The 24,323-nt window shown below is 39.8% G+C and overlaps 1 protein-coding gene across 3 annotated transcripts; it reads left to right on the plus strand.

The window, feature by feature from the left end:
* The first annotated feature begins 1,048 nt into the window (after positions 1 to 1,048).
* On the plus strand, positions 1,049 to 23,998 carry TECR (trans-2,3-enoyl-CoA reductase). 3 transcript variants are annotated; one of them, XM_027712272.2, is made up of 13 exons: positions 1,049 to 1,154; positions 10,518 to 10,568; positions 10,991 to 11,042; positions 11,378 to 11,422; positions 12,775 to 12,878; positions 14,980 to 15,095; positions 15,205 to 15,310; positions 19,710 to 19,782; positions 19,872 to 19,915; positions 21,285 to 21,342; positions 22,078 to 22,166; positions 23,142 to 23,187; positions 23,287 to 23,998. In XM_027712272.2, exons 1-13 carry the CDS (start codon positions 1,053 to 1,055, stop codon positions 23,412 to 23,414), a joined length of 1,014 nt encoding a protein of 337 aa, XP_027568073.2. In that variant the 5' UTR covers positions 1,049 to 1,052; the 3' UTR covers positions 23,415 to 23,998. The 3 variants fall into 3 exon arrangements, with proteins under 3 accessions (XP_027568073.2, XP_039239222.1, XP_027568093.2); XM_039383288.1 differs by lacking the exon at positions 1,049 to 1,154 and adding an exon at positions 1,550 to 1,670 and having other exon boundaries at positions 15,172 to 15,310; XM_027712292.2 differs by lacking the exon at positions 1,049 to 1,154 and adding an exon at positions 1,552 to 1,670.
* Positions 23,999 to 24,323: the final 325 nt, after the last annotated feature.

Consider the following 24,323-nt stretch of genomic DNA (forward strand, 5'->3'; position numbering starts at 1 on the left):
TCAAGTAACAGATAGTCGTTGACAGACACCAAGCTAAAAGGCGCAGACAAGGCACCCAAGTGCTTATCCCGTCTGGCTGTGTTTGCATTTGGGGGAAACACTGTCAGAGCAGGACTCCAGTTTTACACCAGTTGGTTCTGGAAGGATTATGGTTTGGGGATTTTGTACTTTTCTTTAAGAGCAGGGATCTTCTCGAATGCCACATGCTGACTATTAAAGTCCTTCTATACTGGAGAACCGGGGGGGGGGGGTTGGCTTTTTTTTTTTCCCCATAACTCTGGTTAAAGGGAACAGTGAGCCACATATTGTAATCTTCCTGTCAGCTTGGGAATTTGAATTGTGTTTCTAACAGATTTTCCTTCCTCAGGCTGCATGTTCTGCTAATAAAGAGAACCAATTTGCATAACTTCTGTCTGTCTGAAGCACTGCTTGATCGCTCTGGTACAGAATGTTAGTTTAAATGTTCCTTATATTTATGTTCTGATTAATTTTTTCATGTTGGGAAACGTTTTCCTCATTGTATATGATTACAGAGCATATGGAAACGAAATATACTGAAAGAAATGCCATCTTATTTGGAAAAGCAGTATTTTTTTTTCTTTTTCTGTAACATAAAAATCCAGAAGGTCTAACCAGGCCCAAAGGTTAATCCCTCAGACTCAGGGTTGGCTTGGGAAGGAGTGTACATCTCCATATTTGCTCATATTTACACTAGTAATGAACGATGTTCTGTTAGATCTTTCTGATCAGCCTTCTGGCTTTCCCATAGAGGCCTTTTCTTTTGGTGAAATTTATTATTTGATATTTCATTTAAGTAGCTTTGATGGTTGTAATTCCATGCAAACAAGTTAAACTTGGAGATAGCAGAAGGTTTTCAAACATTGCATAGCATATATCTTTCTGTTTAATGGAAATTTATGGCAGTGAAAAAGCAATGTTCCTTTGTAACCTTGTAGATTTTGCTGATATTTTATTACCTTAGCTCTAGAAAAAAGGATATCACATAATGAAGAACGGGTGGAGGAAAACAGCATCAGCATCTGCACTGCTTTATGCCATGCATTTCATTGTCAGTGACAGCAGGAATATATCACAGGAGAAGAAGGGATCTCAGCAGAGTTCTGTTGTCCATCCAGTCACCCCTGAAACATCAGGTACATAATCAAAGAAAGAAAGGAGGACGTTTTCTAGCTCATGATTAGTTGTATTTTTGCAGGTTATCTCATTAAGCTACTTCAGATCTTTAAAAAAAAAAAAAAAAAAAAGAAAGGAAAAAAATGCGATTGATTTCCTGCAGTAATTCTGCAACACTGGAAGAAAAATAAATCACCCTTTTTGAATGAAATGCCCCTGGCTCGTCAGTCCCGGCGGCCGGTGAATATCGCTCTTCTCTCCGTTTTCGAACAGCGGGAGCTGCAGAACTTGGCGTGTGCGAGGTGCGGGCGGTCCCGCACTGCTGCGGCTGCCCGGGCAGCGCCGCTGCCTCGCCGGGAGCGCTCCCGGCCCCGCTCCCGCCGCCGCCCCCCGCGCTCGGCCGGGCAGCGGCCCCGGCCCGGGCGGGGCGGGGGGTCCGCGCTCCGCCTGATTGGCCGCGGCGCGGGGCCCGCGGACGGTGCCGCGGGCGGAGCGGCGGTGGCCGCAGGATGGGCGGCAGGGCCGGCTTCTTCGAGGTGGGTGCGGGCGACGCCGGGCGCGGGGGGCGGACAGGGCGAGGCGAGCCCGGGCCAGGCCCCACAGCATCTCTGCCACCGGCGGACGGGTCTTCCCGGGATCCCGGCGGGCTCCTCTCTCTTCCCGCTCCATCTGCATTGAAGCACCGGGGAGCCGGAGCCATCCGCTCCCGGGTCTGCCAAGGGAAGTGACCGCCGCTGGAGCCGGGGGGAGAACGCTGCTCGCCGGGGGTTTCCTTGGGGCGAGGGGACAAAAGAGGCTGCCACCCGCCCCGTCTTTTCCTACCGCGAGCACATTCCCCTCTCCGTTTCTCGTCCCCGCGTCCCCGGTGTCCGTCGGACGCGGTGCCGGCGAGCGAGGCGGGGGGAATCCCCAGGCTCCCGGCGGTCCGCGGAGGCGCTGGATCAGTGGCTCTGGGCTTCCCGCGGATCCTGCCTCGGGCAGCACCGCGGGCAGACTGCGGGGTGGGTCTGGCAGCGCGTCCCGGCCGTGCGGAGAGAGCGAGAGCGAGGAATGTTCTCGGCACCTTCCGTCCCCAACTTCTCGGAAGACCCCGTGGGCAGCCGCTGTGCACCCAGAGCCGTCCCGCACAGCCTTCGGCTCGGTGCAGGCGTGGCCCCGGGGGCAGCGCCCCCGGCTCGGCCCGGCTCAGGACGGCTCCCGGCGCGGCGCCCACCGTCCGACGGGAGGAGCGAGGGGGGTTCTGCTGGTACGGGGTGTTCGAACTTGCGTGGGGAACGAGAAGTAGCCGGGCAAAGTTCAGTACAGTCAGCTCCTTGTGCTTACAGAAAGCGCAGAGTAACGCGCACCTGGGGGGCGTCAAGGTAACATCTCATCGACTTACATAAACAGCCACACAGACTCTGCTAGAATTAGTTAGGCTGGCTAATACGAAAAATCTTGAGTGGCTGAAGGTCTGTACAAGCTAAATGACATCAATCCTGAATGTGTTTCAGCAGACTTATACTTCAGTTTCTCCATCACGACTTGCCTAAAAACAATGCACAGGGGGAGGACCACAATTCCTTCTCCCCGTGCAATTACAAACTAGTTGTTATAACATAAACAGAATGCGAAACTATTTGAAAAGTGTCTGCTCCTTTAGTAACTTACCATGACCTGAAAGTTTAGATTTTGCTTTTCAAAGCTATAAAAATGTTCTGGACATCACAATTCAGCAAAATAAGCTGCCTACAGCTCTTATGTAGCACCTGCACCGTGCCTTTTCCTCAGCAGTGCTGGCTTCCCTGGTGTTTTATTTTTTAGGAAAAACAGTCAAGCTTTTCACTGCCTCTTGCATTTCTACCAGTGTCCCAAACTGTTGTGAGATCCAAATGCTGAAGCAGGCACTTGTGTGTCTCCTGAATGCCTTCAGTCATGGGTCTTCAGGTTTGCTCTTCTGCCTCAGCCTTACTTGAACTCCTGAATAGCACTAGTTCCTAGAAGACCTCAAAAGCACGGACATCATTATTGTTACCTGATTTTGCAGATGGGGAAATACATAAGAGTTGAATGTCCTGTTCTGTCTTGCTAGGCAGTACAATAGCAGCAGATTCAGGTTCTTTTGAGCCCTAAATCGAGAACCTGTGCCTAAGCAGCACTAATCTGAATTCAGTATGGTTTATGGATCACACGTCAGCCTTGTATGTCTTAGTCCTTTTCTCTTTACAGCAGATAATGGGTGGAAACAGATTTGTCCAACTCCTCCAATGTGTGTCTGAGCTGGCTCAGGGGGAAGGATGTGGACAAAGACTGCCTGGGTAACACTGGGCAGTGCTGTTACATAGTGCTTTCTGCACTGTTCTCTCTGCTGATTTGCTTTCTGTTATAAAGTCATCGGCTTTGAATTCTGAATTGCGTTTCCCTACCACGCATTCAAAACTGAGCTACCAAAAGAGAGAAAGTGAGTGTTCCACTTCTCTATTGGTGTTCTAAACTTTAGCGTTCTGTGTTAGAGGAACCGTATAGATCTGTACTTTCCTCTGTACATTTCTAGCCATTTACCCTTTATTGCTGTTTCGGGGTGCATCCTGATAAGAATCACAGAGCACCTTACAATCACCAAACCGTCTTGTTTACTTTAGGTATTGGTGTGTTTCTAATTTCACCTCAGTTTTTTTTTATCACTAATAGCTCAGAAGAAGCTTGGCAAAGACAACCATAAAGAACTATGTACCTGAAAATACTGCACCTGATAATTTCAGGGGATTCAGCTCCAAAGATTGAAAGATGTATGACAGAGACTTGTGTCTAGATTAATGTTCTGTAGGAGTGCTCATTTCTCCAAACTGATTGGAGAACAACTCTTATGACCTATTTGAGATATATTTCAGAGCTTATGGTACAATTTATCCTAAAAGTGTCTGATTTCCTCCTTTCCATGCAAGGGATGTCTAAGTGACATGCTCACATGCAAATATCTGTAGTAGACCTCTGAAGTTTGGCTAATGAATGCTATCTTTTTTTTCTACTTCTCAGGTTTAGGTCCTCAAAAGCATTTCATATAAAGAAAATAGTATGGCATTCTAACTTTCTAGAGGAAAGATCCTGAACAAGTACACTCACATCGAAGAAAATTAGTGTAATAGTTGTGCTTTTGCTTCCTTAACTGTTTTGGATGGGAAGTGCTTTTTGTGAGCAGTGATAACCAAAAAGGTTTTGGAGTCTTCACACCCTGAGGATAGATTGAACTGACATATGCAGTACAGTCTAAAAGCAATAATGTACTGGCCCCTTGCTGGCATTTAAAGTTCTCCCCCCTCTTCTATCTGAGATGAAAACACTCTGAATGTAAGACGGGTGGTGGTTGCTGCCTAGCTAGCATGGCTGAGATGTCACAGCTCCTGTTACAAAGCCTTCTCCCACTCAGAGCTATGCTGTCTAAAGCCTTGTCAAGTAAGAGCACTGGGAGCAAGTGCCAAAAGCAGGATTGCAGAGCATTTTAAGATTCTGCATCCTCGAAGAATTGCCTGAAAAGACAAGGCCACATATGAGTTATTTTAACAGACATTTAAAGGGACACTGCTGAAAATTGCCCTGCTGTTTGAAGACATCTGCTCTGTTTTCAAAAGTAACACTTAAGATTATTATCACAGAAAGAGATGAGATGATAGGCAAAAACATTATTCGTTTCTCTTCTCTTATCACTTCTCCACACACTTACCAAGACTTTCAACAGTAGTTGTGCTGCTTCAGTTGAAAACCAGCAATTTGGCTTTTTTCTCTATGAAGCTTTAGAGAGAAACTTAATTTTGTATAGGAGAAGATGGTAGTAAAACATTACTTGGCAGGAAGTACCTGAAGCTATTCAGAATTTGAATGCTACATTTGAAATTAAAAGTCTTATTTTAGAAAAAAAATATGCTTCTTTGAAGTATATTTAAAAAAAAACCTGAATACAAATTTTGTGAGTTCACCTGTCTGTGTAAGGTCTCTAAACTTCCCAGGGCTTCCAGTCTTCCTGCCCTATCGAAAGACAGCAGAACCATCCTTGATGCCGCTGTATAAAAAACAATGAAAAAAATATCTCTCTCTTCAGTTTCTTCAATTCCATGTCAAAAGCATACACTGGATATACATTTTGACATCCATACACCAAATGATGCATGAAGACTAGTAATGAAACTAGAGATGCTGAAGTTCAACATTCCAGTGCTGATGCAAAGATATAATTGTGATTTCACAAAAAATTTGTAAATGTCTTCTACCTCAGTATTGTCATTGTAGAAAATAATCTCCATATACTAAAGCCCCAAGGCAATGAATATTCTCTTCCATATGGAAAAGGCTATGCAGTGGTGTTGGAAAACCCGGATGTCTACTTCGTGTTGAGTCAAAGCTGGCTCAGGTTCTCAGATGGAGGGGCTCCAATGAGCTTCACAGTGACAGTGATACTCAGTGAATGATGCGACTTTTTAGTGTGCCTGGGAAATTGGCAACATGGAGCTCTGCGTTAGCCAGTGTAAGTAAATACCCACTGAGTCAGTATTAACTGCTGCAGGCTCTTTTTTCATCTTGTGTACCCTCATGAAAGATGCTGTACTAGTAAAAGCTGGAAAGCTTTCACAGACTTTCAAGAGCCAGAATTCACTATGAAACATCCAACGGTTCTTCCTTTCCTGAAAAATAAACTGCCTCCCCCCCAAATGATTAGACCTTCCTTTTACTTCCTGACCATTCTTATGCTGGCTCATTTTATCCCTGTCAATTATACAAATGGATTTGTCTTTTTGAAGGATGACCATTCTGAAGGATACTTGTTATCATCCTTAGGTCCAGGCACACAAAGTGAGTTGGGTTTTGCCATGACTTTGTGTTAGGCACCCAGTTCCATGATGAGATATGACAATTTGGTTAAGGTATCCAAGTTTACTTCAACTCTATCCCTTTACTGTATGGCATCCCAAAAGACATCCACTGTAAAGAAATACTGAACAGAATTACAATGGAAGTGAGTAGTGCTTGAAGGAGCCCACAGAGGAAGAAATTCAGGATTTCTCTTTGGTAGTTGACTGCCCTTTTCACTGGAATACACTCCTGTCCTCTCCTACCTGTACTTTTTAGTCTCCCTCTGTGGGAGGAGTGGGGAATGGCAAAAGACATTCTAAAGCAATTTTCTCACTTCCTGGCAGTGTGTCTAACTATTACATATAAAACATGAAGAACTAGATCAACTCCTTTGCTGACAGTTTAGTTTCATCCAGAAATAATCTAAATGCTGTGCATTGTGCTGACCTTGGGATAAAGATGCTTACGGATCAAGGTCTTCGGGGATTTAGATGAGAGCATGTCTAACTAACAAATCTGAAACAGGTGGAAGAAATAAAAATGCACAGTGAATTTCAGCACAGGTCAGACACTGGTGCCCATTGGCTTGCACAGGAGCAGAACTTAGAAGCTGAGTATATATATACACTGAGTATACCTAGTGTATACCTTGTGAACCTGTAAATGTTAGACATCTAAATTCTACAAAAGTGAAAATTAATTTTATGAGACATTTTGAGTATGGGCATCACTGTATCTCTTCTCTTTATACACAGTGAAATAATATAATAAGATTCTAGTCTCATGAAATATGAGCCAATTTCTTCAAAGAGGTAAGGCTTTACTTAGTTGGACTACTTACAGAATAAGGTACAGCACTTCACAGGTAAGATGATGAAATACTGCTTTGTGGTTGAACATATGTCTTGGTTCTGCTTTGGGAATTCCTCACACAGCATGTGGCTAAGCTACGGGACTCCCCCCCCTGCCTCTGGACTCTGTGCATGCATAAAGTTTAAGGAGGTTTAAAAGGCAAGTGGATAAACTAATTGAGGAAAAAAAATCCATGAAAAGTTATTAAATACACAGGCAGCACTTCTTATGTAGGAGAATCAAAATCACTGTGTCTGTCTCTTCCCTTCCCCGGTCACTACATTCTTGCCCTGTTTTATTACTTTTTCTGAGTCACCTGCTGCTGACTGTTACAGAAAGATGCAATTCTAGATGGATCCTTACACTTATCATCTGCAACAGTACATTCCTGTGCAAGGGAAGTTTCAGACTGATGAAAGTCAATTGTAACAGCAGCAGCACAAACATAATTTTCAGTGTATGTACACTTACAGCAATTTTCCTTTGGCTTAACTCTATTGACTTCAAGAAGGCTATTTTTGATATGCCCTAATGTGAGATCATACTAAGGCATGCTTACTTCCTTCAGGAACAACACAGTCTACCAGAAAAGTCAAAGGAGATAGAGCAAATGGCTAATTCCATAGGAAAAATGTTTAGAAAGATTTAATTAGGACTGCGGCAACCACTGGATTGCTTTTTAAAGTTAAATTCTGTAAGCATTCTAACAGTTCAGGGAGAATTCATTCTGCATTAGTCTTTCTCAGACTGGTGATTGGTTCCTATACTGTGAAGTAAGCTTTTTTTTATAACTGAGTAATTTCAAAAGAAATCAATACAATGTATGCTTATGTCAGTGCATACAAAGTCTCACTCAGCTACAGTTTACTTAATCTGCTGATTACAAATGGCTTAAAATAAAACTTCTAAGATGAACGGACATGATAAATGTGTCATTATTTCCATAATAGTTATTACATCATTTTGAAGATCTGTTGATCCTTCAGCACTTGACATGGCTTTAAACTGCAGGAATTTGATTGACTATATTTTTGTAATCCTATTGCAGAGACACTGCATCTTAAAAACTCTTTTTAAACACTTTTCTCTTGCTGTTTTTCTCTTATGAATAAACTTTTCTCCCTTTCATTTTACCTTTTTATTTTCTGAATAAAAATTTAACAGCTGCTTATATCGTATATTGATTATTCTTTGCCCTCACCCTGTTCTAAATAGTAATAGTCAAGATTTTTGCTTTTATTAATGACACTATCAATCTTTAATCCTTATGCAAGAGAACGAATTTGTCTTCTAAGCATCAAAGATATATATTTGTAGTCACTTATACAAGTTTTTAACATCTTGCACAGATCTGCCTATTTATTAAGTTCTACTCAAAGTAGTTTTAGAGAAGCTGTAGTTGAAAATGCCTTTAAAAATTCACCAAATAAGTGGATCATAAGTCATGGAACACTAGTGCAGACCAACCGCTGGCATCCTATTGTGCTAAATGCTTTGAAAACACAAAGAAATTAAAGTTCTCTGAGGCAAACAATTTATGTTTGAAAGAGATGATTCCCATCAGTAAGTGTTCCAAGAACAGACTGCTGGGTATCTAAAAACTGTTGCCAACCAATACATTAACTGGCTTGGTGCTGTGCCTGAAGACCGGAAACACCGTGTTCAGTGCCATGTCAGTTCATGGGATTGGCTGTTATGTTTGGGAAAGACACCATTTCTTGCTTTGGATCAGGCTTTTGTGCCCCTTTTGTAGGGAACATCTACACACTGGGGGATGTTATGATACAGCCAAGAGATGTGATAATTAGAGGAAACAGTCACCTTGCTTTCACTCTATTGTTGCACAACTTTCTATGGACTGGAGTGGAATCTAAAGCTGTGTTCCTGCATCCATCTTTCTGAAAAGGGAAAGAATGTTTGATATTTCTTAGATCTTGAAAGTAATGCAAAGTAAACAAAATGTTTGAAGTAAAAAAAAAAAAAAAAAGGAGAAAAAGAAACATTGAGCAATTTAGGCTGCAAGGGCCTTCTGGAAGTCATTTAGTCCAACTCTTGCTCAAAGCAGATACAGCTTTGTATGGCAATGGGTCTTGTCCAGTCCAGTCTTAAATATCTCCAAGGACGGAGATTCCACATCCTCTCTAAGCAACTACTTCCAATATTTGGCTGAAATCATGGTGAAAAAATTCCTTGTATCTGGATTTTTCCATATTCCAACTGGACACATTGCCTCTCACCATTCCCTGCCCTGCACTTGTTCTGTGGGCTGCAAGAGTCAGAATGATGTACTTCAAGAATAGACCTCTGGGAAAGGAATCCACTTCATTTGCTTTCCCATGGAGATTTCACACAAACAGACATTGAAACTTGAAATTTGTGTTATTTCAAATATAAAAAATTAAGGGAAAACATATCCCAATAATCAGTCATATATTTATTCCATATCACAAAGGAGGAACAGTGCTTGCCTCCCCTGATGTCCCAGCTGGACTTACAATGCACAGCTAGAAAATATCATGGCATTAGTATCTCTTGTGGAGGTAGTTCTGGCTGGAGCTGAAGTGTTCCATTGCTGCACCAATAGAGAAAGAACCATTTGGGACAAGTAAAACAAGGAAATAAGATACTCTAAACAAGCCATCTCTTCAAAGCAGCCCTATTAGAAAGATACTGGACAGTGACTCCTATTTTTAGTGAGGAATCATATTTAAAGTCTAATGTTAATCTATCCTCTTGGCCAGTTAATACCAAACATAATTAATGCTAGATGTGTATATAAAAAAACCCCAACAAGTGCAACAAACTCTTTGGTAGTAAGATAAGCTTTGAACTTTCACTCGTAGCTATACCACAAAGTTCCATTACAGCATTTGATGAGAACAAATTAAACTAACACACCATCACTGTATTTTAGGTTTTGGTGGCCTGCTGCAACTGGGCTTTGAAATGTTTGGGGACTTTTCTGCTTGACTGTTGATTAAAATAATAACTTTTTGCCAAAGTGCATTTGATCACAAAAATAAACTTTCCTTTTCAGAGCTGTAGATTAATGACTACTTTGAATTTAAAATGCTACTATGTAGTTACTGAAAAGGTGGTCTGAGAGGCAAGAGTAACACTGAGTATTCCTATAACAACAGCTTAAGGGTTTCTGAAGTCCAGATATTTAGCTGCATTTGTTCATTATGTCCACCAATATTTTCCACTCTCTTTACAATTAAAATATTCTGGGAAAAATACACATTGATCTTTAAGCTGTATGTACTCAGAATATTTGCTTACATGCATATATATATATATTTAATTTTTTTCTCAAACTGTTTAATTTTATGAATAATAAAAATACTGTTCCCTACTGATTCCTGTGAAGTTTCTCTATCCCTTATTTGTTCCTCTTGCTCTAGTATAAGAAAATACCCTAGATCGATGTGTTTTGATCAATAAGTGAGCTACTTCTGCTTCTGAATATATCCAGGAAGACAATTCATTTGGCAATAATATTTTTTTTTCTTGCAAGTCAAGTGCTTTCAGAACCTGGCTATGATTAAAGCTGTCTCTTGAGAACATTGGGAGGGTTTTTAACACAATTCGCAGACCAGAATAAAATGGTGTCTCACTCTGAACAACGATTGTGAATTTGAGAATCAACTAAGAGTTTAGGCATTATTTAGCCAATAATTATTAATTATCATTTTGTGTCCTATCAGGTGGAAATCCTTGATTGGGAGACAAAGAAACAGCTATGCTTCCTAGATAAGGTAAAACAAAAATCTGTTTAAAAGGGTAGGTGTCTTTTTAGAAATTAATAACTTTTCTTAAGTAAACATAATGTTTATGAAGGGTATTTCATCTCCTGCTAGCCTTTCTTTGGCCACTTTTAGCAATTATGCAAACTTCATACTAACTGCAGGGTACTTTGACCCTTTTCCAGAAGGAGCTTTCAATGCTGTTGTAGTAATTCTTGATGGCTGCTAGAGAAGCTGCCTCTGAAACACATGTCAAAAATTGTCCTTCCTTTTTCCTGTCATACTTTGAATCATTCATACCAAGGCTAGACATCTGTAAGAAAGTTACACTGTTACATTTTCTAAGTCACATTTCTATTTGACATAATAGTTTTAAACCTAGTACTTGTATTTCAAAATATGCATCTTACATATGCAATATTTTTGTTGCCTAGGTGGAACCAAATGCCACAATTAGAGAGATCAGATTGATGTTCCATAAATTATGTGAGTATAACTTCTACAGCAGCTAACATCACATCAGAATATCCACTATATAAATAGGAAAAAAATACATAATATGAAACATGTGATATACACACACATAGTGCTGATAACCTGCACATGAATGTGATCACAGTGAGATTTCAGTATAATTATTCTATACTCTCCTAATACACCTTTGTAATTTTTCTGCTGCGTAAATCATCACTGATATTAATGTTGAATAAATATTCATAAAAATCTTTAGCTAAATCTTATCTTGTTGTGTTGCAGCCATTATAATAGTGGATGACCTAAACCAAACATTGTATGTCACTCTATTCTGTATGGTCTTACAGATCCTCGGTGGTATCCAGCAAGGCAGTCAATAAAACTTGATCCAAGTAAGTACTTGTGAGGACTAGAGTATCTAAACTCTGAGCAGGGCCCTGGCACGAAAGGTGTACTTTTAATGGCTATTAGCTCTTAAGAGTGAGTTTCCAGCTATGTTAATTAGCACTATGAAGGCTGAAGAGAATCCATAACAAATTCAATTCTTTGGAAGTACTGAACAAAGTTCCACCATTGCGCCTGGTGCCTGGTAATTAACTGAGGAGTCTGCACATTGTTCCAGTGCACTTTCTAACTACTGAGCTCTCTGACTTCTGCTTTCAAGACAGGCAGCACAGAACCTAGATATCAATTTTCCCTTAGCTGCAGTGAGATGATCTCCACAGTGAGGCTCAGCTGGGAGTACTAAAAAGGGCTCTGAGTCTGAGCGATCAATTCACATAATCCTCTGCTCTCAGGCAGGAATTACAGTTCTTTTGAGGTGAGCTAATGCAAAACACATTGCCATGGATGTAGCAATTGCTGACAAAGCTGATGCCAGCCGGCTGACTTCATTCAGTTGTAGGTGTTGCTACTAGAAGCCTCTTAGTACATGGCCTCAGTGCACAAAAGATAGTCTAATGGCCAAACTGTGTAAATTCATCTTAGTATTCAGTATAAAACGTAAAACATTTTTTCTTTTGCTTTCATTAAGCATTATTTTATTTAAAGAGTCCCTTAGAAGTATGCTGGAGAAGATTAGTCCATTTTGTAAAATCTATCCATGGAAAAGAAATGTATGAGTACCTTATTTCCTTCTTTGAAGGTCTGCCTTGTCAGATTCCTTCATGAATGTTGTGAGACTTGCCATGAGAAAATGCTGGCCTTCTGGAGATTTCCCCAACCTAGGCATTAAAAGCTTGAGTACTAGCTCATGTGGAATCACCTCCTAGCTAGTTGTTTGGGAAAACAAAGGCAATGAAAATTTCTGTAGGAGAGATTTCCAATCACAGCTTATCCTATCTTATGTTTGTTTGATGATGAGCAAGGAGAAGAGTGGAAGAGAGAGGAGAGAGAGAGAGGTGCAGGTGACTAGGAGGTCAGTGAATTATGCTAAAGGGCAGTGACCTATCAGCAAATTCTGCTGTTAACAGTGATGAAGCAAGTCTACCAGAATAGGCAGGCAGTACATAGGACTGAGAATTCTTTTACCTGTTTTGGTGTGAATAGAGGATCCAGGCTTATATATGATTACAGGGATAAATAAAAATAAAGTATAAATATTCTTAGTCTTTTTATTGAGATTCCAATAAACCCACGTCGCATCAAAGAATCTCACAGATTGGTTAAAGCACAATATAAAGCTAATATGCTACCAAAGTTGACTTGAATTTCACTGAGACGTAATTACTTCTTTCCTTCTCAGAAGGAAAGTCCCTGAGGGATGAAGAAATCCTGCAGCACCTCCCTGTTGGCACAACTGCTACCTTATACTTTAAAGATTTAGGGCCACAGATAGGATGGACTACGGTGAGCTATGCTTCAAGTCTGAGCCATTTTAATAGCTAACATTCCATAATTAATCCTTACACCACTTTTTGTCTCTCTCCAATACTTCTGCATGATGTCTGCTCTGATAGTGGATGCAGGCAATGATTCCTCATTGCTTCAGTTCATTAATCAGGGAAAGCAGTAACAGTTACTGTGGATGCCTGGTTCACTGGGAGAGTAGCAGTGGAAAACATGCTGCAGGGTACGTTGACTCTACAGAACTAAGGTCCAGGTTCTCAAATGGATTTAGATGTCTACTGCAAAATTACTAGGAACTAGGGGTCTAAATGCCTTTGGGGGCTGCTTCGCAGGACCTGTGCAACTCCTGACAAAGATTAGGATTATACTGCTCTAAATTTCTCCTGCAAAGAGGCATGTGAGCAACTTCACATGCCAGTACTTGAAGTCACTTCAGCAAGGAAATTCAGACAGTAAGATCAGTTAGCTGCCTGCATGTGACTGTGTCCCAGGGTGCTCGTGTCAAGCTAACAACAGCTGATAATTTCTGCAATATTAGTAGCCATCCACAAGGACCTTGCATATTTACTGTCTTAGCTCAAATGCAAATTCTATCACAACTCCCTTGGCAGGCAATGCAGCACTGCTGTTCATTATGCAGTGAGGTGACCAGTGACCCTTCCAACTCTTTAGAAGGTCCTTGCTGCACATATTACAGTAGTTCCAATAAAACAGCACAATATCAAAGGAAAAGTACCCCATAATTTAAAGGCATATTTACCCTTTCTTAGCTATGAGACACCAATAAAATCTTGTGTTGACTACAAATAGCAAAGACAACATTAATAGGAGGTAAAATAAAGAAAGTCAAATGTTCTGCAAGACTGAATCTTCACATTATTTCCTTGGATGCAATGCTGATAAATCAGGCAGCTGTTATACAATCCAAAAAAACCAGGAAGACAGGCAAAAACTTCTAATGGCAGTGTAGACTCCCAAGACACACATATATACCAAAATATCACAGTGCAGAGTAACACCAGGCTTCTGCCATTCCATAATCTTTCTTTTATGTTCTGCTCTCCCTGCCCTTCAAGCTGCTTCATTCAAACATAAGCAAAGAAATACATCATTATTATCAAATAAAAAAGACAAACTTTTCATCTACAACCAAATCTGATCTGCCCCAGAGAAAATGCTGATTGTAACAGAAGTCAATGACACAGCTTTCTGAATATCAAAATAATTCTAAACACATTAGAAAACAGTGATTTTGGTGGTTTTTTTGTTTGCTTTGTTGTTGAGTTTCTGTTTGTGGGTTGTTTTTTTTTTGGGGGGGTTTTCTGAAAGAAATACAATCAACTTCCCTTCTTTCTCCATAAATGAGGTATGGGCCTACTTTCCTCACTTACAGAAGTGTGGAAAATTCAACTGTTAATGTTTGGTCCAAAGTTAACTTCAGTTTAGAGTGATGTTCCTAAGAAATGCACACCTATCTGAAATGAAATCAAGTTAGGGAATAGCTTCTTTGGTTTCCTCTCTTTTTTTTTTCCTTTCTTTTTATTTTTCTCTTTGTGTTCAAATTAAAGATTGTTTGAACATAGAATGAAATTATTGTTTCCCAGGACAACTGCTGTGCTAACTGTTCACACAGATGGGGTCACTGTGAACACTTACAAGCTGTTCCCAGTTTAAACAAAATTCATTTAGTAGAAGCAGAACTCTTCTTTTTCAAGACAAATTCTTCACCAAATTTCATTTTAACTCAAAATAAAGAAACAGTTCTTGAGTACAAGAGAAGGGTGAGAGCTGCATAAATGTAACGTGCATGCGTATTTGTTATGATCTTTGGGCTGACATTGTTATCTTTTCATACCCCTATTGTGTCTGCTGCACTGGCAATGGCTGTTTGAATGAAACTGAGGCAAATCATTGCAAAATATTTACGTGCATGTCTACCAGTTTCATAGCCCAATCCCAAAACTGCTATTTCCTCCCTGCCTCTCTTAGTGCCATCCTGGGTCAGTGGATGTGTTTATCCCACTGCAATAGTTATCACAAAGAAACCAAAGCAAAACCATCATCTAATTCAGCTGTCTAATTATTTTCTCTCTTTTTGCAGGTATTTTTGATAGAATATACAGGTCCATTGTTCATCTATTTTCTGTTTTATTTCCGCATGACTTTTGTCTATGGACTGGATGAGAGGTTTACATCAAGTCCGCACCCAGTAGTTAAGTAAGTCCGTTTGCAGGCATGAGCAGTATTTCTCGTAGCCTTATTCCAAATGTCTTGCCACTCTTGGTTTTTTAAGCACTCTTAAATGCTTTTGTCTTGCTGTTTTTAGCTTGGCATGTATCTGCCATTCTTTCCACTACATCAAAAGGTTGATTGAAACAGTATTTGTTCATCGATTCTCCCGTGGGACTATGCCACTGAGGAAAATTGTGAAGGTAAATTGTGTCAGAATCTATCCATAGCCCCCCTTACAAATCCAACCTACCCAACCTATGCTCTGCCTCTGCAGCATGGACTTTTTGTGTGGCTTTTGTAACAATGTACAACAAATCTCACCCATAAAGCTGTAGTTCTTTTAGAAGATTTCTTAATGTCACTATTAGATAACATACATGCTGCCATACTATTACTAATATTATCGTAGTCTCATTACTTTTTAGAACTTTAAACCTTCAGCATACCCTTCCTTTTCACTCAGCCAGCTCCTTGGGTGTGAAGGTTTTAGTAACAATGTTAACTTTAAAGGTGGTACAGGCAGGCACAATGTTGGAAGAGTTGCTTTTTTAAAGATAACAACAATATTTTGTAACAACCATTTTATATCTTCTTTGCTCCATACACTCTCTTTGCTGTTAAGCAACTGTTAACTTACCTTTGATCCAGCACAAGGCATCTTGGTTGTTCTGCATTTTCTTCTCCACAGGAGCATTCCCTAATGTTACCAGCCTGCTGTGGCATAGGGAAACCGTTGGGATTCAGACTCCCTGTTTCCTACATGTCTGCAAAGTAGTACAATGACTGCATGGTTATGCATGGGCTGTAGTTGTTTTACAAATGTTTGCAACAAAGCACACGCTAGTTGTCAAAAATACACCTTATACTAAGGAAGACAAGAGATTATCATCTCAACTGGAAAAGCCTGTGGTATCAGCACTTGGGTATTTAACATTTGAGATTTAGACAGTCCCTTGTAATTCGCATTACGGCAGGGATACTTCCAACAGTGGAAGCTCTACCTTGTGGCTACCTCCTTACTGTCCAGTGGCCCTGGTCGTTCTGGTGGGAGCTTTTGAAATGAAAGAAGGGCCTGTAGTGGAGCAGTGGCCCTCCAAAACAATCTTCCCTAGCAACTTATTGTGCTTCCTGCAGCAAGAGTGCAGGCATTGTTAGAAGGTTCACAGATCTTGACACAACAGTAGCTAAGGCATGTTAAACAGTAGATAAATGAGCAGCTTTACCTTGAAAAAAATTCGTTCAGTGTGATAAATCTTCTTTTTCTCAGTGCTCTGACAACTACTTGTTCCTTTCAGACCATACAAACTGTTGATGCTAAAACTGATATTTGTACCAGTCATTCTGATCACTTCCTCTTTTCCATCTTCTCAGGCTGGTGGCACTTGCTTTCATCTGTAAAGTTGCTGACAGTTCTTATTTTACGTGCTTAGCGATGCTTGGGTTTGATTTGCTTTTATAATTTCATTGACCTTGGTGGTGTTACTCCAAAATTGTGACAGTGAGAAAAATATCACATCATCTTTACTTTTTTCCATCACATCCAAATGGTAGACAAAACTTTCCTACTTTCAGTGTTTGATCACATACACAGCAGATATAGTTAGCTTATTTCCTAAGAACAATGGAATGTTGCCTTTACAGGAGACACTTCAGTCTAAATAAGCAGAAATCTGAGACAGGACACAAATCATGAGATTTGTGATTTTCATCCTTTGTTTACCAAATGAAAATGGGAATAAATTATGCCCTACAATACAGCAGCTTCACCAAAAGCATTTCATGCTACATATTAAGATAGTGTAATTCTTTCTATGATTTTTCTAGGCATTGCAAAGGTAGAATAACTGGTTTATCTGGACTTAGTAAACAACTGGCTCCAGGTGAATAAGATAGGGATTAATATACAGAAATTGTGTGGTAATAAAGGAACTAATTGAAGGAAAGATCCAGAAAAGGATCTGTCAGACCTTTAATAATAGGAAAGTACCAGTGGAATTCCTCAAAAATTAGTATCATTAGATTAGTCTTACATGGTCTTTCTTTACCCTTTACTTTACCCTTTCTTTACCCTTTACTCATGGACATTTTCATGAGTAAAAAGAAGGGATATCATCACTTTCTAGAAAAACATCTGGAGGAAAGGAAACACTAGACCTCATAAATACCATTAAACCAGAAGACAGTATAATAAGACAAACAGAAGGGTACATGCTGGTCATGAATAAACATAGGCAGGACATCAAGAAATAGGGATCATCAATTGCAGTAGAGAAGACAAATATTTAGGAATAATTTATTTATGGGATCCCTGAAATATCTCAACTTGACCTATAAGAGGTTGTTGTAAAGCTTTATTATTCACCTAGAATATGAAAGATTTGCTTTCTTTCAAAAGAAACAGTCTTTCAAGTGAGTTTGTGAAGTCTGCATGTACTCTGCTGTTCCTAGCTGAACCTCACTAGAGGCCTTTGTATGAGCAATAAGGCTTCTAGTGGGATCTGGGCGTTTATAGTATTACTGCTAAGGTCCTTAACAGTGGTAGACTCCTTTTCTTATAACTGAGGAATACTCTTGCAGTAAATCATGTTCTTTGGCTGAACAGCACTTGTTCAGTTTAATTACAACATGTATTTTTGGGGGCTGAGCCACGACAATCAATTTATTTAATTTTACTGTACTGAAATCCATTGCCATATGTTCCATTCTGTGCCAAGCTGTGAAGCTAACGAAAAGTTTTTCTGAGGGTGCCATTCTAAGATTACAAGCAACTGTTTCTACCTCAGTTTGTACAGCAATTAGTGAATTGTAAGAGCTGGCTGAAGAAGCTAGTGTTAGGGAGGAAGTAGCAGTTTATGGACAGGACACTAAATAGATTGTCCCTAACTGAAGTCACTCTTCTGATTCTGCTGCATTTCCTGGGGAAAAATGAAATCATCACAGGGAAGTTATTTAATTTCTCTGCTCATTTGTCCCACCTAACCTGTAATTACTGGTTAATAATTTGCTCTTTCTCATCAGTTATCTCAATATATAATCTCAGAGCAAGGATATACTATGTGCTTGTATTACAGCATACCCAAAAGGTCTCTGGGCACTTCAGTGGTTCAATTAACTCTGAAAAGAAGGTGGAAATGCAACTGAATGTTTGACCCTACTGTTTGCAGCAGATGAGGGGGCACCAGCATTTTCAGAAAAATGCACCATCAGACACTGCAGTCAGCTAGTGCGGGTTCCAGACGCTGAGGTAATCACTTTTTCAGGGTATTATTGCTAGAAATGCAGTTCTGGTATATGCAGGGGGAAAAGAGTGCAAAATCCAAAGCAAAAAAATAAAGTTATATCAGTCAGACAGAAAAGAATGCAGCCTTGGATAAGAATTTTGCCTGCATGAGCAGGAAAGCAAAGCTGTGAAGGAGAAAGCAGAAACACCTAGAAATGTCTAAGGTATAGGAACCTATTTGGAAGGCCAAGAAAAGTGTCACCAGAAAGAGTAAGACAATCAGTGTTTTACTCAAGATTGAAAATAGGATGCAAGAAAAGATAAGGTGAAGGAAAAGAACAGGGGGAGTGATGAAAGGACGATAGCTCAGTTTTGGTCTTGCTGAAGTCCAGGTGATGAACAAACATGCCGAGGTACTAGGTTGGTAAAAGAAGACGACTCCAGTGACGAGAGGCAAGTTTATGAGTTGTTGATGAGGGTTAAAGTCTGCCTGCAAGAAAATAGCTCCTAGAGGTTACAGCATGGAGGAAAAGAGGAAGGGGCCAGGAAAGGGCCTCCCTCCTACCTACATATACATAAGGAGGGAGAAGATAAACCTGTCACCAAGTTATGGAAGCAGCAATGAGCATCAGAAAAAACCCCACAGGAGGCAGGGCCAAGGAAACCAAACAAGAGGTAAAGATTGTCATTGTAAGGAGATTTTTTCAGGGATGAAGCCTGTGAACAAGCTCTGGGATTGGTCAGGAGTGAGTCAGTACAGCCATTAATGACACCTATGTTGTCAGAGTTTAGAGAATGGAAGCTGGATCACAGAAGGAGAAGGACAGCAGCAAAAGGGACAAAGTAAAGATATTGCAGTGCAAGTGCAGAGGAAAGCATCAGGCATGATGATTTTAGGTAGGAAAAGTTAAAGCATGGGAAAGAAAGCAAACTGATGAGGTGAAGGAGAAGAGGACAGGTAAGAGAATGGGCAGTGAAAAGTAACAAATAGGGAAGAGAGGTCAGTGCCTAAATCTAGTTTTACAAAGACATGTTTTTGTCAGCAAAACAAATCTCTTTTTAACATACAGTGTGTATGTACTTCAACTTTGCCCAATAGCTTTCCAGACAAGATATTTTCAATAGTGCGATCATACTTTCTAAAACTGTTTATAAACTTAGCAGCTCGAAGATACTTGAGACGAAATCTTAACTCTGTGAGCACTACATCCTTTCTATTATTTCCTGTTATCTGCTCCCACCTTACCACACTTAGTATTGCCATTTTTTGTCGTATTATCAGTAAGTTGAAGGATTAGCCCATTGTTATCAACAGTCCTTGCAGTGAATACTGGCCCAGAGGATTGTACTAAAACAAAGAAAAATTGCCTGTTTTTCAGAACTGCTTTTATTACTGGGGATTTGCAGCTTGGCTTGCATATTACATCAATCATCCTCTTTACACTCCTCCCTGTAAGTAGCAAAACAACCCACAATGATTTAAGTACTGTTGTGTTTGCATACTAGTACTAATCATATGTAAACTTTTTTTTTTTTAATAGCTTATGGGAAAAAACAGATAAATTTTGCTGTGATCATGTTTCTGGTAGGTTTGTTGCTCTTTCTATAAAATGCTAAAATATCTTGCTTTATTTCTTCTGTCGTATAAGTGGAGGAGTGAGTAGGATAAGCAGATACTTAGAACTTGAACATTTGGAACATAGCACTAAAGCTGACCACTTACATGCAGAACAGTAAATCTGTCAGGTTTTAATGTGATTTTGTATAGAAGGGAATATTTTCATTCAACATCCATTCCAAGACTAGGATATTTAACTGCTGGGATGATCTCTCATAATCTTTAAAGAAGCTGGAACTACCAGTTTGTGACACTATGTTTAAAAGCCAGTGAGTTTGTTTTGTGAACTGTTTCTTGAGTGTTAAGAATCACAACAGATCATAAAACTCAGAGAGTTTTAGACCAACTAAGAAAGTATGTTACTGATAATGTCCAGGGATAGAGTTTCATTTTGCTGAGCTTCAGAAAATTTTACAGCTTTCCTTATGAATCAAAATTCTTCATCACTGTTCATTCTCACAGTTCCCAGGAACATTTCATACATGCAGAAGCAATGTTACTGTAGCCAACAAAGGTGACCTATATACAAAGATTTTTCCTATGTATGGGTAACTTGTTTAGCACATCAGCTGTTCACTTGGACAAATTAATTGTCAGTGACTGCAGGATCTCAAAGCAGCTTCCTAGTATGAAAATTCTATGAGTTCATAACCTATTCACATTTTATAGAGAGACTCCATAACAGAGAGCACAGAGCTGGGAATAAAACTCAGGAGCTCTGACCACTAGTCATTTGCTCTGATGGTTATGCTTTGCAGACACTGGAGGCTGTCCATAATCATATAAATGGGTCATTTCAATGCACTTTCTTTATAATTGATTGGGGAAGCATCCTTTAAAACCAGCGAAGGAAGCTGGGTCAATTTTACTTCATGATTCATAGCAATTATACTCTAGGGAAGAAAATTTACTTAGAGTCCAACCTGTATCTTCCTTGAGATTTTAATAACTTTTGAGAAACCAAAACTATGCAAATCCATTTTTGGGTGTTTTTAAAGACATAAGAATGACAAAAAGATAAAGCAAGTATCTCCTGGGTTTACTTTTATCCCCTTTGTTTTATTTAGATCTCATGGGGATTATCTAAGTAGTAAATTTGATCTTTTGACACATTTCTGGAAAATATCATAAATATATAACTGAGTATGACATGGATTCATGTTTGAATGAAGATATCCTCCTGTCAGACAGCACTCTCAGTTAGGGATATTTATTACGTTTACAACAAATTACTTTCCTTTTCCTAAATTTTTAAAGGACCCCAGGAAATAACAAAAGGAAGAAAAACAAATAGAAGGGAAGCACATTTTTAACTCTGTCATACTTTTTCTTGCAGCTGTGTGAAGCTGGAAATTTTTCCATTCATGTTGCACTCAGTGACCTCCGGAGAAATGGTAAAAACTGAATAATCATTTTTCACTTTGGCACAGCCATTCACTACTTCTTAATTTACTCTGCCTTGTGAAAGACCTGATCCTGGGGGGTGTTGATACCTGTCAGCTGACTGCTGTGGGAGCACAGGTTGCTCAGCACTGTAAAGACTGGATTCTAAGGGAGATCAGACAATGCAAAGAATTCAACACCACACTGTTGAACTGCACTTCCTATCTTACTGTAATTTTTATTGCTAAGGCCCAGGTTGTATTGGGGGGAGCAGTTATATTGGTTACACTGGCAGTGCAAAAGGAAACAGTGCTAGTAAAAGCTATGATTTGGTGAGCAAGGAAAAGTAATTTCACTGGTTTCTATAGGGGGTACAAGATCTCTGTGCAGATCAGGGTTCCTTGGGCACGAGCCAAACATCTTACAGCGATCAGCTATGACTGCTAAAATCCCATTCTGTGACAATTTGAGAAAACCTTTAACTTCTAAATTTAAAATTTGAGATACCTCTTCTTACAGGAGTGACTGTGATCAAAGGCATAAATAGATGATATTCTAATGCCCAGAACATTTCCTCACAGTTATTCTATTCCTTCTTGTAAGTCCAGAGGACATCCTGTCTCCCCATATCCTGCTTGTCCCTCTCACAGTCATGAGACACAGGAGTAGGCAGAGTTGGGTTGTCTTTATAGGAAACTATGTATTTAGGAGTGTGAATATTTTGTGATTTGTTTTCTAATCTATAGGATCCAAAACCCGTAAGATCCCATATCCAACAAAGAATCCTTTCACATGGCTGTTTTTCTTTGTATCTTGCCCTAACTATACATATGAGGTATGTATTTTCAAACAAGATGTTCAGATTTTAGCTTTGCTGAATATATTTTCATTTCTTTTGGAATGTTAAACATGGGAGAAACCTCTGAAACAGTTGAGCTCTATACATTTCCCCTCCTCCCCTACACTCCATTAAATCAGACTGTGGATGGGAACTTGTCTGTTCTTCCTCCCCTCTCCTGAGGCAGTACTGATGGGGCTAAACTTGAACAGACAGCCCTGAGCCTGTGCTTCAGTGTGGCTGCTAGACAAGACACATACACTGTAAAGCAGTGTAAATTCTGCAGCCAGGGACAGGGAGATTGCCACTGAATGTTGTAATGAGGGGATGGGGGTGTCTGGTGGATTTATAACATAAGATCCTAGGAATATCACAGCAGGCAAGAAGATATGGTCAGACAAATAGATGATATTGTGCTAGAGAAAACAAGCCGAAGTCTTCTTACACAGTCACTTGTGTTGGTGGTGACTGCTTTAGAAGCTAGAATCAGTTTATAATTTAATATTCCTTAATCAGGAGCCAAACTCTTGACTGAGTTCAAAAGCAGACACAATCAGTGCAACTCAGTGTAACCTTGACTCGTGCACAGAAGGACAGTACCAGGTTTTAAATTCAGTGGAGATTAACAGATATTAAAGAGAGGAGCATTTGGTCTCAGACTATAGAAAGTTACCATTCCTAGCACTGATGGAGGTCTGACAAATACAAATTAGGCAGAGAAACAGAAAGGACATTGTTGTAAATGCTTAAAATTTTGTCATTGTAATAGCTATGGAAGCAAACATGAAGGTTTTGTTTGTGATAATAAGGCACTGTTCACCATCTTGGCTAAAGGTTATTAACACTAAAAATTGATCTGGCTGACCTTGGCTTTTTTATTTACCTGTACTAGGACAAGGTTATTTTGATCAATAGAGACATAAATGCAAATGCTGTCACCAGAAATATTTTAAATTTCCTTGGCCAAAACAGGTGGGGACCTGGATCAGTTTCACAATCATGACTCAGTGTGTTCCAGGTGAGTAATGTTTTGGTACTTTAACCTGAAGTGATGTCAGCAGCAAGAACATGTTTTTAATCTGATAATGAAATGTATTTTTTTTCCCTTTCCTTCCAGTGGGGCTGTTTACCTTGCTTTGCTTCATTCAGATGACAATCTGGGCAAAGGATAAACACTGCACCTACTTACGAGAATTCAAGGATTATCCAAGTCATAGAACGCCAATTATTCCCTTTTTGTTGTAAGAAAAGAAGGTTTAATTTGAATATTGCACAGAACTTCAAGAAGAAAAACCTCATAAACCTCTTGCCAAATAAATTAATTAATTTAAAGGATTTTGGTGCATGTTTAATCACCACTGCTAAGGGAAATTGTATGCACTTGAAAGCTACACTTCCTTACATTCAAGAATTCTCAACTCACAAGCACCTTAAAAAATAAAGCTTCATTGCACAGCTGGTAGTTGAAAGCCCCTGCAGTTCACTGTAACCTGATTGACTTAGATTGATGGATCCTATTTAGATTGATGGATCCTATTTAGATTGATGGATCAGAAATACTGAGAAGTCTGTGCTGAAAAGCAGCTCCAAATTTAGCAGCGGCATTCTGCAAGACAGAAGTACATTGGAAGGAGGACATACCAGCTAACTACTAGAGCTCAGTTCAGCCAGCACGGCCAGCTGGCCTGGAGACAGTTGCATGATCTGCCTTCCTTGACTTGAAGAAGAGTGTGTGCTGCCTGGAGGCAGGTGCTTTGTAACAAATAACATTACCAAAGATTATGAATGGTTCTTGGAATAAAGAAATAGGCAATATCTCAAAAACCTGATTTGGGTCTAACCCCTAATTTGCCAAAAGAGTCTGAAGTAAGAAGTATTTGTCATATTTGTGAATGTAACATCCTCTGTTGGGGGTTTTTTGTTTGTTTTTGGTCTTCTTCATTAGTAAATTGCATATTAGTAAGTAAGGTTCAGAAGCAATCTGATCTATATCTTTGATACTTGGCCTGTTTTCATGTAACAAGTCCTTACAATACTAAAGGACCTTTTACCCAAGCATTTTACATCAGGCTTCTTGGAATAGTTTTTAATATACTTTGTAAATACATGAAGTGACTGCTAGTCCTCAGAATGCTCTTCCTATTTTCAGAGCCA

Source organism: Pipra filicauda, unplaced genomic scaffold, assembly GCF_003945595.2.
Source record: "Pipra filicauda isolate LSUMZ 115617 unplaced genomic scaffold, ASM394559v2 scaffold112_size3218982_pilon, whole genome shotgun sequence".
Lineage (NCBI taxonomy): Eukaryota > Metazoa > Chordata > Aves > Passeriformes > Pipridae > Pipra > Pipra filicauda.

Excerpts from the sequence above, each read along its gene's own strand:
- TECR (XM_027712272.2), top strand. The coding sequence starts at position 1,053 with ATGCCATGCATTTCATTGTCAGTGACAGCAGGAATATATCACAGGAGA. Across the intron at positions 10,569-10,990 it reads AGCTATGCTTCCTAGATAAG|GTGGAACCAAATGCCACAAT; the intron begins GTAAAACAAAAA and ends TTTGTTGCCTAG. Across the intron at positions 19,783-19,871 it reads TCCTCTTTACACTCCTCCCT|CTTATGGGAAAAAACAGATA; the intron begins GTAAGTAGCAAA and ends TTTTTTTAATAG.